We start from the raw sequence: 16,639 nt of genomic DNA, 5'->3' as shown, positions 1-16,639 counted from the left end.
GGGCCTAGTATACACTTCAGCAAACTGAGCAGTGGTGGCTGAATTTTCTTCATGTTCTATCACGTGTTGTAAGCATTAGTACTTTTAATTCTTTTAACCTGAACTATTGCACAATTCTAATGCTGATCAAAACGCATCAACTTCATGCCGTCATGTAAGTGTTTAATGATTGTCTCAATAGGTGTATGGCCCATATAAGATTTTTAAAAGCGATCTGGTTTGCTTTGTATTATGTGTTCAGGAAAGTATCGATCGTAAAATAGCCCCCCTTTAAATCTCTTCTTCTGGATCAGTAGGGTTCTTTTGCCTCCCGAGACGACCAGAGAGATTATTGGAATGACAGGAAGGAGAGATACAAATAAAGGCGGATTAACCTCCCCTGCTGCTTTGTAATTACTACTTTCTGCCAGGACACTTCTTTGGGTGAAGTGATGCATACAGTGTTTGTATCAATAGCAGGCCATACATCATGTGATCACCAGAGGAGCTTTGCATTGTGTCATTGGGACAGCGTAGGGTGTGTTTATATACTCCAACCAAACAGCGCTCATGAGCTTGAATTCCTCTGGCACTGAGATAATAATTTGCACAGTCAAATTACTTCCTTTAACCAAGGGACTAATCCTCTCTTAATGTCAACCTATAGGCGACCAGAAAGAGAAAGATCGCCATTCGCAAATCCCAGGGGAGAAACGCAGAGGCAATCCGAGAGCTGAATGAGTATCTGGAACAGTGAGTGTTTTACAAGGGGATTTTGTTTTGCACTTCTGCTATATTTTTTTTAATTAAAAAGGAATTTGCATTTGACTTAGGTTCCTTTTTGCATCCAAGCTGTTCTTTTTCCAAGCTCTTTCCCACCCCACCCAGCATCTCAAGCATTTGACCCCTTCTCTTTGCAGATTTGTGGGTGACCAAGAGGCTTGGCACGAACTTGCAGAACTGTACATCCACGAACTTGAGTAAGTTACTCAAAAGACTTTGGATATTTAGGTTGTTAAAAGTAACATAGAATGTATTCCAGAGAACCATAATAAGATTGTAAATTGCGATGAAAATTGAAAGTGTTACTGAAAATGTTTATACGTTAATGAAAATACTATACTAGATACTATATAACAGGTACTATATAGTACTAGGTGCTAAAATATACTATACTAAAATGCTTACCATTTTTATAATGACCCCTTTATTAAAAAATGAAAATATAGTCTACAGTTCATTTAAGGAGACTTTATGGGCAAAGTGTCTTTTGTTAGTCCACCAGCAAGGTATACTAACCCAGTGTTTTTCAACCTTTTTTGTGCAAAGGCACACTTTTTTCATGAAAAAAATCACGAGGCACACCACCATTAGAAAATGTTAAAAAAATTTACCTCTGTGCCTATATTGACTTAGCTGCTTCAGGTCCGAGCATCTCCTCTACAATAGCTTTGCAGGCGGGAAGTATTAATGTCTCTGCCACAGTGTGCAACTTTTTTGACTTGGCTATAAGTTCAGCAACTTGATAGCTAGCTTTAAGAGCTCTTTCATTTACCTTTGTGGTTTTTCTCATGAAAGTTGCCTGTTTCTCCGTGTTTTCATGCAGGTGAACAAAAAAGTCTGCATTCTTGTTTTGAAGCGAAGGGTGTTTCGTTTGGAGATGGCGTTTAAGTTTACTTGGGACCATAGCACTGTTAGATAGCTTTTCACCACACACAGTGGAGTTGGTTTCTTTGCATCTCCGGTGAAAGTAAATCCAAATGAAATATAGCTTTCGCTATATTGCCTTGTGCCAGAGAATTTCCTTGAGCTAACCATCTTTGCTTTCTTTTGATCCCCACTCATACTTGGGCTCTTATCTGGCTCCGAATTTTGTTCAGAGTCCAGTTCTTTCCTTTTCAAAAATTTGTCCATCACTGCAGTATCTGTTCCTGTCTCACTGTCACTCAGTACTTACTGCGCTTGTCTCCTCCAGATAGCCGCTGTCCGTCACACTCCATCCAGATCCATCAGTCAGCGCTCTTCTGCTCCTGTCTCCTCCAGATCCATCACTCAGCGCTCTTCTGTGCTGAGTCCGCGATAATCCTCCAGAGTCCAGATACTTCGGTGCTCTTCTGCGCATCGGCGATCTACTGCGATGTCTTCTCCTGTCAGTGTAACAGTGACACCGGAGCTATTTATAGTCCGTAACATGCGCTTCGGCTTACAAATAGACCAATCATTAGATTCTAACGATTGGTCTATTTGTGAGCCGAGGCCACATGTTGCGGATGAAATTGGAATTTTTCCCACGGCACACCAGACAATATCTCACGGCACACTAGTGTGCCGCGGCACAGTGGTTGAAAAACGCTGTACTAACCCATCTGCGCTCCCCAGCTGTCTCCGCACTGCAGGAGTCCATCTTGGGTAAGCTCCAGTGATGGCGCCTACCTGGGTGGGTAAATATTACTTCCCCTTCCTGCATAACATTGTTTGGCAGTTGACTGCTGAGGCCGAGTCTTTGTCACAGTGTCACCTGCTTCCTCATACCTGGAATATCAGCTCTTGCAGAGAAACAAAACATGAACATTGACAGTGGAGTGGTGGGGAAGTAGTGGGGGTTAGTAAGTAAGATTTTTAAACTTTACTGTGAACCAAGGACAGGTTTCATTTTTACCATGTCAATAAGTCCATGTTATTTGAAGGGTACTAAACCCGGGAACCTGCATTCTCTATGTCCGGTCCTCCACAGTACCCAGGACATGCAAATGCAATTTGTATTAGTAAATCTAAACTACTAAATATCTTTTTTATCCATCAGCAGTATATAACAGTCTTGTGACTTCTATCAGTGACCAGCTGAGCACTGGCTAATCGTGTAGGAGGAGTTTTCCTTCTTCTCTGACTATCCTATGAGGCTGCATGACCCCTGACACTCTGTCCAGACAGTGCCAATTGGCCCTGTGCTGATCACATGCACTCTCCCAGAAAAAAAAACCAAACAAACAAAAAAAACTCTAGAAATACACACCAAACAGAGCATGTGCAGACTTGCCACTGCTACTCTGTGCTATGGCAGATGGATTGGGGATAGTAAAAGAAGGGAAGGGTCAGAGAAGACAGGATCAAACGGCCTTTTTACACATTGAGGATTAACCCCTTAGATTCCACAGTGAGTATAACAAGCTTGCTTTACTGCATATACAGACTGATTTTACTGTTGTGAGTTTAGTAACAGTTAAAAGAAAAAACAAAACATTTCTTTCCCACTCTAACACAGACTCGCTTTATTTACTCTTTTGGAATTGACCAGAACTCTCACTCTGGTCTGAAACTGCACAGGTTAAACAAGAATATAGCAAATCCAACACAACAAACACTTTTCTCCTGTGCTAGGAAAAGACTCCGTAGACCCAATAGGGATATTCTGGAATTTTCTGGAATATGCACTGCTTGCTGCCCTCAACAGACAGGGGTGGTCCAAATATACTGGATGCAAATGGAGAAACAGAAAAACGGCGCACCGACCTAGTGCATTATCGTTTAAAATATTTATTGAAGAAACAAAGTAAGTATCATACTCACAATAGACATAAAAACACAGGCATGTCAAACTGAACAAGGTGTATGATCCAAACAACATCTGAGTCCATAAGATGGAACCCTGGATGACCAACTGGCTAACGCGTTTCAAGGACACAACCTCTTTGAAACGCGTTAGCCAGTTGGTCATCCAGGGTTCCATCTTATGGACTCAGATGTTGTTTGGATCATACATCTTGTTCAGTTTGACATGCCTGTGTTTATATGTCTATTATATGATACTTACTTTGTTTCTTCAATAAATATTTTAAACGATAATGCACTAGGTCGGTGCGCCCTCTTTCTGCTTCTCCATTAAACAAGAATATAGCAATAGTGTTTTTCATCTCCACTTTATACTAATCAAATTGCTGTTCTGTGATTGGCAGAAAGCAAGACCTTTAGTATCATTAAGCCTTTAGAAATACAAACAATGCCCTGTTAGAATTTACTAGTCTTGTCGTGTTTTTTTTTTTTTTTTTTTTTATAAATAACAAACATTTCATACTTCCCTGCACTGTGCAGTGGTTTTTCACAGAGCAGCCCGGATCCTCCTCTTTTCTGGGGCCTCCGAGCAGGTGTGCTCCCGAGCTGTGGCTCTGCGTGTCCATTCACAATTGTAGCTTGATGAAGAGCAGTGTTATGTTGAAACTGCAGTCGTGCAAATTATTGTATGAAAACATACATGAAGTAAAAGAATTCTTGCAACTTGGAGATCTCTCTCTCCCCCCACAACAAAAACTACTACATCTAGTATTTTGTATGACCTCCATGATTTGTAAGGACAGCACCAAGTTTTCTAGGCATGGAATGAACAAGTTGGCGACATATTGCAATATCTTTTTCCATTCTTCAAGAACGACCTCTTTTAGAGCCTGGATGAAGAGTGATGCTCAGCTTGTCTCTTCAGAATTCCCCATAAGTGTTCGATTGGGTTCAGATCAGGATACATACTTGGCCACTGAATCACTTACACCCTGTTCTTCAGAACCGTGGCCTTAGTTGTGTGTTTTGGATCATTGTCATGTTGGAAAAGTGCCCGACTACCAAGGGCACGGAGTGATGGTAGCATCTTCTCTTTCAATATAGAGCAGTACATCTGTGAATTCATGATACCATCAATGAAATGCAGCCCCACAGAAGGATACTGCCACCACCATGTTTCACTGTAGGCACCTTGCATTTTTCTTTGTACTCTTCAACTTTGCGACGCTGTACAGTTTTGAAGCTATCCGTTCCAAAAACATTTATCTTGGTGTCATCACTCCAGAGTACAGAGTCCCAGTAGTCTTCTTTTTCAGCATGGGCCCTGGCAAATTCTAGGCGAGCTTTTTTGTGCAAGGGCTTTAGGAGAGACTTCCCATGCATGCCATTTCTCTGCAGTGTACGCCATATTTTGTCACGGGAAGCAGTCCCCCCCGTTTGGCTTTCTACTTCTTTAGCTAAGTGCAGTGAACTTGCATGGTGATCTTCTTCAATACTTGTAATCAGAAGACGCTCCTGTCGAGGTGTTAACTGCGATGGACAGCCTGGATGTGTCTGTGAGATGGTTGCAGTTCCATCTTTGTTAAATTTCTGTATCGCTTTTGCTACAGTATACTGATTGATAAGTAAAGCTTTGCTGATCTTTTAGCCATCATATTTCTTGAGTAAAGAAATTATTTTCTTTCTCAGGCCTTCTATGTGGTGTCATTGCTGACAGCAAGATATGGGAGGGGTTTTCTTTGTTAAGTAACACCCTTTTATAATCAACTGTCTGCTGGGCACCTGTTTAATTAGAATTTTGTTATCTAAAATTTAGCTTTGCTCGTAAGACTTTCATTGGGGTGTATTCATTTTTGCAACATGGTCTTGAATGAATTTGTTAGGAAAAAAACTTTTTTGTGTTTGCAAATTAACAAATCTTGTTTGCAATCAGTGGCCTGCATTTGTGGGAGTATTTTGCAGTATAGTGTCCCATAGAAAATGTTGATTCTGAAAGAAAAGTAAAGTTTTTCTGACAAATCTGTTGGTGTGTACTCATTCATGCTGAACACTGTATATATACAATGGGTATAGAAAAGGATCACCCCCCTTTAAAATAATCACATTTTGTTGCTTTGCAACCTAAAATGAAGACGGACACAGTTTTTTGTTTTATTTGGCTATTTTTACTAAAATTCTAAAGCAGAGTTGGAAAAAGAATCATCCCCGTCTTAAAAATAAACTCAATCAGGTGTAGCTAATCACTTTCTCAGTGGCACGAAAAAGCCATTTGACTTTCAACTGTGATCAGCTGTGGTGAATTTGACTAGCTCAGAATGAAAAAAGCTTTCCTGGAGCCTTTCAGTCCCTGATAGTGCAGCTGAAGCAAACAATCAACTGTGGGTGCAAGCCACTGTCAAAAGATCTCTGGGATACAGTTGTGGACGGGCACAAGTCAGGAGATGGATACAAAAACATTTCAAAGGCTTTAGCCTAGAAGCACAGTGAAGTCTATTATTAAGAAGTGGAAGGTGTTTTGTACAACACAGACCCTCCCTGGATCAGGATGTTGCTCCAGACTGGATGGAAGAGCCAGGAGAGACTGGTCAGAGAGGCTACCAAGAGGCCTACAACAACACTGGAGCAGTTGCAGAAATTTATGAGAGAGTGGTCATTGTGAGCATGTGACAACAATATCACAAATCATCTACAAATGTGGCTTGTATGGGAGGGTTTCAAGAAAAATAGCCACACCTCAAGAAAGGCCACATGCTGTCACCACTGAGCTTTGACAAAACGCACCTAGAATATTCTGAGGCCACTTGGAAAAAGGTGTTGTGGTCAGGTGAGATTAAAAATGAATTATTTGGCCTCAACACTAAACGATATGTCTGGTGGAAATGTAATACAGCTCATCATCCAAATAAACACCATTCCTACAGTAAAGCACGGAGGTGGGAATATCCTGTTATAGGAGTATTTCTTTGCACCAGGGACTGAAACACTTGTCAGGATAGAATGAAAAATGGATGGGGCAAAATATTGTCCAATTCTTGAGGAAAATCTGCTGCCTTCTGTCAGAAAGTTGTCATTGAGAAGAAGTTTTACCTTCCAACCTGACAATGACCCAACGCACATCAAAAATGACCACAGTGGTTGAAGGAGAAAAAGGTGAGTGTCCTTGCATGGCCTAGTCAGAGCCCAGACCTAAACCCCATTGAAAATCTGTGGAATGACTTGAAGACTGCAGTCCATAAACAGTCACTGTCAAATTTAACTGAGCTTTAGAAGTTCTGCAAAGAGGAATGGGGAAAAATGTCAAAGTCTAGATATACAAAGTTATTAGAGACATATCCCAACAGACTAAAGGCTATAATTAAAGCAAAAGGTGGTTTAGCAAAATACTGACGCAGGGGGGTGATCCCTTTTCCAACTCAGTGATTCTTTTTGATTTTTTTTTTCTGATATGTTGGTGCTATATCTGGAGTAAATACAGCTGGATAAAACAAAAACTATGTCTGTCTTTTCTGTCATTTCAGACTGCAAAAGCAGCAAAATGTGGTTATTTTAAAGGGGGTGATTCTATTGCATACGCACTGTATATATTTATCATATGGGTATATAGTATTTTTAGATATAGCTGTGTTGCTACTGAAGAAGTACAATCAAGAATTCTCACTTTGATCAGACGTACGTTGGCAGTGTAATCTTTTGTTTTACCGCTGTTGTGGAAGGAAACATTGGTGTGAGTGAATCAGCCATCACTTCTAGTACACTTTTTCCGTATGATTTTGTGAACTTTGTCCTCCCGGTGAAGGCAAAGCCTCGTGCTATCTGTCTTAAGGGGCTCTGCCCTGCCTATATTCTGTAGTGCTTTATCACATTGGCTGTTTCCTTCCTGCCCATGATGAGTGTATAGTGAAGACTTGTATGTTTTGTCTGAACAATAAAATAAATTAATATAACTTTGAATGCTTTAGAATTATCCGTATTCTAAGGCCCAGTGAAATTTAACACTTTTTTTTTTCCTGGACCTCTAAAGTATCTATAGTGTAAGACACTTCAAATGGTTTAACAAACAGTAGGCATTCCCCAGTTTTGTTGCGTATTACTGTATTACCCACACCTCAGTTGGACTGCTTTGGAATGTCCAGAAGGTTAAAGATTTTACGTCCCTCAATTGACAATATAAAAAGTAGGATTTTTTTCAAATCTGAAAATCTTTTTCTTGCAGTCCATTGAGGGACACAGATTCCAACCCACTGTGTTTATGATCATGGTCTCGGTACTGCTTTGCTACAGCACTAAGACAAACAAAGTTCGGACTTTTCAGGTATATAGCAATGAACAAAGTCAAGTATGTTATAAAATTATATAATATTTATTCACACTTCATCTTAAAAAAAAGACCACATTGGGTGAAATGTAAGCAAAAATATCTGTAAAAACAACCATATAAATAACTGTCAAAAATGGAAGAGACCTAGACTCATCTGTATTGTCACTAAATGAGTCTTCACAAACTAGTATATAATGGCATAGTAGATTGAATCCCCTCTTTCATATGTGTCAGTTTGTTTTGTGATGAAAGCCGCTTCCTCAGGACTGGACGGTATAGTATTAATTCACTTAATACAAAAAAGAAGAAATGAGCAACACATTAACTGCATACATTTCATCAGGTTACTGCATATATAAAAATATATAATCATTTCTCCTCCCATGGCATACGATATATGTTAGGTGGAGCCATAGGCGGGCCTCTGTTCTCTAAACAGATAAGTCTAGGTCTCTTCCGTGTTTGATGGCCATTTTATATGATGGTTTTTACAAATATTTTTGCTGTTATATTGATCCAATGTGGTTTTCTTTTTAAGATGCAATATGCATAAATATTATATGATTTTATAACATACTTGACTTTGTTTACTGACTCACTATGTACCTAAAAAGTCTAGTTTTTTTTTTTTTCCAAACAAACTTTGTATATCTATAATTGCATATTTGTGGATATAGGTACAGTAGGTTTCTAGTTTAAATTTATTACTACACTGAGGCATTTGCAAGGAGTTATCCTGGGTTAGCCTGCAGTTTTTTGTTTGCTTATTCACTTTCCTCCCGTAGGCAGCAGTATAACACAAAGTTTAAACTGTGTCCCTCAATAGACTCCATTGGCCAGTTTGTGCTCTCCTTCACTGCTCTGCCACTGCCATCTTCTCATCTTCCATCTACTTCTCTCTTCTACTACTGGGCAGCTAATGATGATGTAACTTTTGCGCATGCGTGCTGGAGCTACATTATTTTGGCAGCCGACTCCGTTCTGTGCATCTTACAGATGCCAACAATGGACCTAAAGTGTGCATTGCACATGCTCACCATAGGCATTGTATACACACAAAAAGATGCTGGGAAAAAGGTTAAGGAGTTTTTTGGGCCACGTTGATTAAATTGAAGCAAGCAACCCAATTAGAATTTCAGGAGTAGGTGAGCCGCACAGGGTAGATGATTCCAAGTAGGTTCTTACTGCTACTGTTGGCAAACTTGGTTCGTGCTTGAATTTCCATATACTCCTACCGTCAGCTCTGTTACCATCTTTGTTCTTGAAAAACATAAGCAGTCCAAAGGCTTTGTATCAAAAAATATACTAGTCTGTGTGGGCTTCAGCATCTATAGGCATCTACTTAGAAAGTGCATTGCAGGTAATAACAGACAGGCAAAATGCTCAAGCCTTTCACACAGAACTGGAGAAGTCTCAGGAGCCAGTAACTGATACAGCTACTGCCTTACCATTGGGGACCTTCTCCATTTTTGTCATGTTCACATCTGACTCCTGAATTCTAGAGAAATTTGTCAGCCCCTTGTTTTCATGGATGCACCTTTAACATTTATTGTACAGTTAGCATCATGTTGCTTTAAAATGATCAGTACAACCAAAAGTTGTTTTTCAGCTTTTATTAGATTTTGCAGAATATAATAACTTTGTTATATCTCTTAGGGTTGGGGCTCATTGATGGAGTACTCAAGTTTGCACAGATGATATGGCTTCTGCAAGAGGCTCCCATGTCTTGTTGGACCTTTTAAGTCTAATTTCAGGGATTTTTGTAATGTCGTTTTTTTTTTTGTTTTGTTAGAATGAGAGAGTAAGGGTTTTCATACTGACTGTGACCTTATTGGAGAGATTTTCCCCACTTCCTGTCCTTGTGACACTCAGGTAGTTTTCATTGGGATTGGAAGGCACGGGTAGTAGTAAATACAGAAATTCTTCCCCTATCTACACTCTACTATGACTCCAAGTGGGGGAGGAAAAAAGCTGGGACATATTGGGAAGAAGTTATGTAGCCAGTATCATAACCACGCTGGTACTATAGTGTAATAACATCAGAAGACAAAGAAGTAGGTTTGTGTTAAAGAATATCGATGCTGTTTGTCATCTGTAAAGGAATTTTTGATGTCTTTTTCTCTCTTTCTGCTGTATAGCTATGCGAAGGCTTCCTTCTGCCTGGAGGAACTCATATTGACGAACCCACACAATCACTTTTACTATCAGCAGTTTGCAGAAGTGAGTATTGTTAAATGTAACCAGATTTTCAAAAGAGAATTCATGGACACCCTACAGTGAATTGTATACTACAGTATCAGCATTTCCTACTGCACTGCAATATTCGGTGAAATAATACAGATATACAAGCTACTATATGCCTCCTCACACTGCCAGGTCTGAAGGCTCCAGTGGTGTGATACCAGGAGACAGACAGGGGAACCAGGATCACCTATGATCCTCCGGAACAACAGACAGAGGCAGCACATGTGAACCTTTCTTGCTCTCCTGTTCCGTGCTGCTGGCACATTGCCTTTGCTACTGTACAATACAAGTGGCTGCCACTAGGGTTTGCACTGACTTGGTGCAAGCTGTTTCACTTCCTTGAGTGGCCAGAAAAAGGAACGCAGCCCACTGATGATTGACAGCTGCACAATGTGAATATTGAAACACTGCCTGTGCCAAGGACAGTGCCAGGAATATTCATTTGCTGGGGAAAGACTCCTCATAATGTGAACTGGGACAAATGGTAACCTTAATGTTAGATTATTTAAAGGATAACTTCAACTTTCATAACATGTTACATCCATATTCAGGGTGTAGCATGTAAGATGTTATGAAATTACCATTCCCCCACTTTGACGGCTAGCGGGGGATCTTCTCCCCCCACTAGCTGTCACAGTTTATTTTTAAATGTGGCCGTGCGGGTCTCTACCTGTCCAGCCACGACACTCATTCCTGTGAATGAGAAACTACAAGTACTGATAGCCCTAGCGGTTTTCGTCTTGTAAATCCCAATGAACTACCACCGTGCTGTGAGCACTGTGGTAGTTCATTCTTCTTGTCTGTAAGTATCAGCTTGCCTGTATGAGGTGCAAGCAAGCAGATATAGTGACAGGTCTGCAGGAGTCCTGCATGGCATCAGCTATCTACTGATCACTGGTGCAATGCCTTCCAGGCTCCTACAACAAACAAATTATAAATGCACACCTGCAAAAAAATGTGTATTTATAATTTTTTGTCGAAAGGTCAACTTACACTTTAAAATGCTTTCAATTAAAGTGAACCTGTGCTTTGCTAATGAAGGGCACAGTGCAAGGTTCACTTCAGATACCCCCTCCTCAAGCACCACATACTCTCCTTTCCTTTGCTCCAATGCTACTACCTTCAGCATATGTATTATTGTTCAAACTGCTTGGGCAGCACAATGGCTAAATGGTTAGTACTTCCGCCTGGCAGTACCAGGGTCGTGGGTTCGAATCCCAACCACGGCACCACCTGCCTGGAGTTTGCATGTTCTTCCTGTGCCTGCGTGGGTTTCCTCCGGGTACTCTGGTTTCCTCCCACACTCCAAAGACATGCTGGTAGGTGAATTGGCTTCGGTCTAAAGTGGCCCTAGTACGTGTATGTATGAATGTGAGTTAGGGACCTTAGACTGTACGCCCCTTGAGGATTAGGGACTGATGGGAATGTACTATATATATGTAAAGCGTTGCATAAATTGACAGCGCTATACAAGTACCTGTAATAAATAAACTGCCAGTCATTTGCTTAGCTTACACAGGGCTGTGGATCATTGCTGTGTTTGACAGAGCGTGTGATCGGTATTGGCTCAGCAGTGTCATATTGTCCTCTGGACCTGGAAGTGATGGATATTGCCATTGCTTCCAGCAGCTGAACAGGTTGATAAAGGTACAGAAAGATATTTGTTGCTGCATGGGGGAATCATATGACAGATTCAGTCAGAGCTTTGCTGAACTGTTTTTGGCACAATAGCAAACTTGTTGATATTGTTAATTTTTTTTTCTTAGGTAAAATACAGCCAAGGTGGACTTGAAAATCTGGAACTTGCTAGAAAATACTTTTCCCAGGCTCTGAAGCTGAATAACCACAACATGAGGGCGTTATTTGGCCTTTATATAGTAAGTTTCATTGTGATTGGGAGAATGATGTTTTCATATCTAAGTTACAGCTTCCTTTTATTGCTAGTGTCATGATATTTGGTGATGTCATTATTGTGCTGTTTATTCTCCCTGATGGAGCGGAAGCTGTATTTTAGGGCTTTCAGTGTATGCAACTTTCTTGCTTCTGTTATATCCATTCTGGGAATCTGGGATTTCTGTACTCCGCTTCCTCTTCTTGATCAGTACCCCACCAATTATTAGGAGGAGGGCAGCACTGATATATGAAAGCAAAGCTCTGCTCCTCTACCAAGATGGCTTTCTCCACACATATACCATGCAGACAAGTAAGTCAATAACAAGGAAAAGATAAGCTGCAGGATGCCTACAGGCAATATTGATAACTAGTCATTGGCCCTCAGCTTGCTTTTTGTGTGCACAGTTTTCATAGTTCAGGTCCTCTTTAGAGCAGAACTAAGCTGTAGTTTTTAAAAATTGCATGCGAGTAGAACTCTGTCTCCTCTGTCATTAAAAAAAACTTTTTCTCTGCCTGCAGTCAATTTTTTTTATATTTGTATTCTTGAGCTGCACATATGCTGCTCTGTGTACAATACTGTAATCTGTAAGAGAGTAGTTGCTAGGACAAAGTTACTTGTATCGCCAGCCAAAAGACTGGCTAAAGACTTTGTGCCTGGAAGAAGCCTAGGAAAAGATGACACGTGGCAATGGAGAGATGAGGAATAGCATGGACCTCGCATTGCTGAAGGATGGCACTTCCATAGATTGGTGTTCCATAATGTGTAAGTATTTTGTGCCCTGGTGATCTGCAGCCACATAGTTCTGTTTTAATCTAACACTTGAATATTTTTGTATCTTACTGATTTTGTACTTTATTATAAGGACCTTCAATTTTTTTTTTTTTAAATGGAGTGTATCCAGCTACATAATATCACTTTACAGGGACGGTCTTGATACATTATAGCTTTAGATGCACTTTCATGGGTACAGATCAGCAGCAGTTTCAGTGCAGATCCTTGCCTCCAGTTCAACGACTTTCTTATTTAGCGAGGGACTTAGGAATACTTTTGTTTCCCGGTTTTACTGCCACCTAAAGCAGGACTGGACACTGGCAAACCAGAAAAAGTGCAGGCCAATCCAGGATAACCCCTACAACTACCAGCATACCTCAGTTTGACATGCCTTGAGTGTTTGCTCTGTCTCTGATGACTCTGTGAGTATGCCAGTTGGACTGAGCACCAGGAGCTACTTCATTGCTCTGATTGTTTGGTTATTTATAATTCCTGCTTTCCACTGTTTCCTGCTATCGAAAAAGTTAACGCTGGGGGACTGAGCGCTGCTGTCATCTGTTTGGTGGAGTGTCGCATGCCTGAGCTCTTTGCCCGAGTTTCTGCATCAAAAAAAGATTGACCTGCTGCTGCTTTTATATTGCCAAGATCCACATGGAACTCTGATTTGTTTTTGTTTGTTTTTTTTTTTAATGTCCTGATCCTGCTCTCAGTACTGCTTTGCTGCAAAACTAAGGCATGCCAGTAGTAGGAGAGGCTATCCACGTCTGGCCTACCAGTTTTTTGTTTGCCAGTGACTTACTCCTGTAGGTAGCAGTATACCCTGAAGGTGAAAGATGTCTTGTGTCCTTCAATGGGCTTCAAAAATAGATTTTACAGTGAGTACAAAACTCCTATTTTTCCAGTTTTATATTTTTTTCTCTTAATTGCAACTTCTATATGGCGTAACCCTGTTTTATTTCCATGAGATATAATTCCTTTCATTTGTCATTGAGAATTCCAGGCATTCTTCGATTTCTTTTTAAGATATTCTCAGTGGACTGCTAGTGATGTAAACACAATAAACTCTCAAGATGGCCACATGAAACCAGTAGAATTGTTTTACTTGTGCACAGTGACATCAGAAGATGAAGTAGTTGCATTGACTGTCATTAATCTCCATTAGGGCATGGGTGATATTTACTTATCATGTTAAACTGCTGTTCTTTTCAGTCATCAGTCCACATCGCTTCCAACCCCAAAGCTAGTGCGAAAATGAAGAAAGATAATGTGAAGTTTGCCACTTGGGCCTCTAATCAGATAAAGCGAGCATACCAGGTAGGTTTTGTAAAACTGTAAGACATCTTGTTTGTATTAAAGCAGAACAAATATTGTCTAAATACAAGAGCCATGTGTTTTCTTGCTTGGTGTACTTTGTGTGTTTTTTTCCAGATCTGTGCAGTAATCTTCTATGCAACTCTGCCTCTGTGCAGGAGCTGCCTATAATAAAGACCTGTTACTGCTGCTCGCTTTCCTTGTGCAGGGGGACTGGCAGCCTGTAGTGGTTAGCGCCTGCTGGGTCCATCCTATAACTCTGTTTTATACACTCTATGTACAGAACAGTGATGATGTCACTGCTACTGGGTTTGCAGTGGCATTTGCTGCACACAAAGTGAATTTGTGGCTATTAAAGAATATTTTTAAAGGAAAGTTCTTGTGCCTGAGATTGACTAAAGCCAGCCATAGACGGTTTGAATTTTGGCTGGTTCAACAGGGACCTGCCTAGATTCTAACCATATTTGAGCAGGTTGAATTTACCCAAGTTAATCGATCAATCAACTTGGGTACAACCAGTCTGGTGGTTTTTACATGTAATTATTGCTAGTGGCTATTATAGCCGCTAGCTGTAATCACTGTGTTCTTTTGCAGGGGCTCCCCTTCCCCCACACTGTGAGAACACAATGGCTCTGCATAAGGGATTCCACCATAAACACTGACTGTGTTGAGGGGGGAATCAAGTGATTTTCTTTCTGCAACCCTTGGTTGCAGGAAAGAAAATTGCTCCGTCTATGGGTGGCTTAAGCAAACCTATTTCTGCCTCAAGTGTACAACTGTCATTAACCTCTTGCCAACCGCGCTATAGGCGAATGACGGCTATGGCGTGGTCGTCCAGTTCTGGGAGGGCATCATATGATGTCCTACCAGAATGCGCCCTCCCGCGTGCCCCAAGCGGCGCATTCCCGGAGATATCCATGATCGCTGTGTCCTACAAACACAGATGATCATGTGATGAGGTAAAAGACAAATCACAATGGCCTTTTACCATGTGATCATCTGTGTCCAATGACACAGCAGATCACGGAGTAAATACAGTGTCTGGTATCGGCAGCACTTTCCCCACGCTGTCACAGCATAAGGAAAGTACTGCCGATAACTGTCAATTGTCATAGAACAGATCAGTGCCCAGCAGTGCCACCCACCAGTGCCCAGCAAGGCTGCCCTGCAGTGCTTCTAGTCAGCGTCGCCCATCAGTGCTGCCTATCCATGCTACCTCATCAGTGCTGCCTATCAGTGCCCATCATTGCTGCATTATCAGTGCTGCCTATCCATGCCACCTCACCAGTGCCCATCAGTGTAGCCTTATCAACGCACATCAGTGAAGGAGAAAAATTACCTGTTTGCAAAATGTTTGCTTATAGTGCAAAAAATAAAACACCCAGTGGCGATTAAATACCATCAAAAGAAAGCTCTATTTTTGTGAAAAAAATTATAAAAATTTCATATGAATAGTGTTGCATGACTGTGCAATTGTCATTCAAAGTGTGACAGCGCTGAAAGCTGAAAATTGGCCTGGGCAGGAAGGGGGTAAAAGTGCCCGGTAGGCAAGTGATTAACATTATTCACAACTATAATTATAATTAACTGTCTTTACCTGTATTCAACAAATCCAAATACACCTCTGTCTGCCTAGCAGGGCCCTAAATCTTGGACACAAGCTTTGTAGAGGTCTCAACTTTTGCCTCTGCTGAAAATATTGCCATCCCATAAATGATATGGTAATGTCTTGGTAGCCAATACTGACACTTAGTGAAATGTTTAGATTTTTCCTTCACTTTTTGTCCTGTGGACACAACAAAAAGGAGGAGGTCTCTGCAAAGTGAGTAGCGATGTCCCCATACACCAATGATACCAGAACAAGTGTGCCATTGGAAGATATCCCTCTATTCTCCCGAACTTTTCAGTCCTGAGGACAATGGCCACCAGGGCAAAAAGAGCATGGGGTTCTCTAATGGGGACACAAACTGCAATTAAAACTTGATAGGGGTCCAAACTCCCTCAACACTATTCAAAACTTAGGAAGGCCATACATTATGCATTTTTCTTCTTTCAACCACAGGTTGAAGGAAAGAAAATTGCGTGATTTCTCCATCAGCACAGTCAGTGTTGATGAAGGAATTGCTTCCTCAGCGCTATTGTGTTCTACCGGCATGGAGCCTTTCCCATCTTCAGAATACAGTGATCATTGCTAGCTGCTGCAGTGATCGCATAGATGGATCAAAATTCGTCTGGTTGTTGTCGAACTGGCTGAATTTTGATCAGTCTGTGGCCGAATTTAGAAAGAAAAATCCTGTTTGTGGATACACTCTAAGCTTTTAATGTTTTGGGCAGCAGGAAACATAAATGCATTACATATTTGCTGAGATGGGGTATCCGTATGTTCCTTTTTTGTTTTTATTTTCCACTTTTTTTGGACAAGCTGATGAAGTTCAATATGCCCAGGCCTATTTTTGTAATTGCAGATTTAGCAAAGTTGAAATAACGTTTGCAGAACTATTTGGTTTCTGAAAGGCTGTTCCATGTGATTAATGTGGACAAAATAATTGCTTGTCAGACAGAACGAACTCAAT

General features: G+C 40.9%; 1 protein-coding gene across 1 annotated transcript in view; it reads left to right on the top strand.

Moving 5' to 3' along the window:
- Positions 1-16,639, top strand: part of EMC2 (ER membrane protein complex subunit 2) — a 139,168-nt gene that overhangs the window by 107,938 nt on the left and 14,591 nt on the right. Inside the window, exons 7-11 of the mRNA XM_089664454.1 lie at positions 647-732; positions 900-959; positions 9,985-10,066; positions 11,857-11,967; positions 13,965-14,069. Of these exons, the coding sequence (XP_089520580.1) occupies positions 647-732; positions 900-959; positions 9,985-10,066; positions 11,857-11,967; positions 13,965-14,069 (444 nt within the window). The remainder of the gene's footprint in view (positions 1-646; positions 733-899; positions 960-9,984; positions 10,067-11,856; positions 11,968-13,964; positions 14,070-16,639) is intronic.

This window comes from Staurois parvus, unplaced genomic scaffold (assembly GCF_062004578.1).
Source record: "Staurois parvus isolate SC_StPar_1 unplaced genomic scaffold, SC_StPar_1.0 ptg000047l, whole genome shotgun sequence".
NCBI classification, from domain to species: Eukaryota; Metazoa; Chordata; class Amphibia; order Anura; family Ranidae; genus Staurois; species Staurois parvus.
This window is presented reverse-complemented; position numbering and strand designations above follow the sequence as displayed.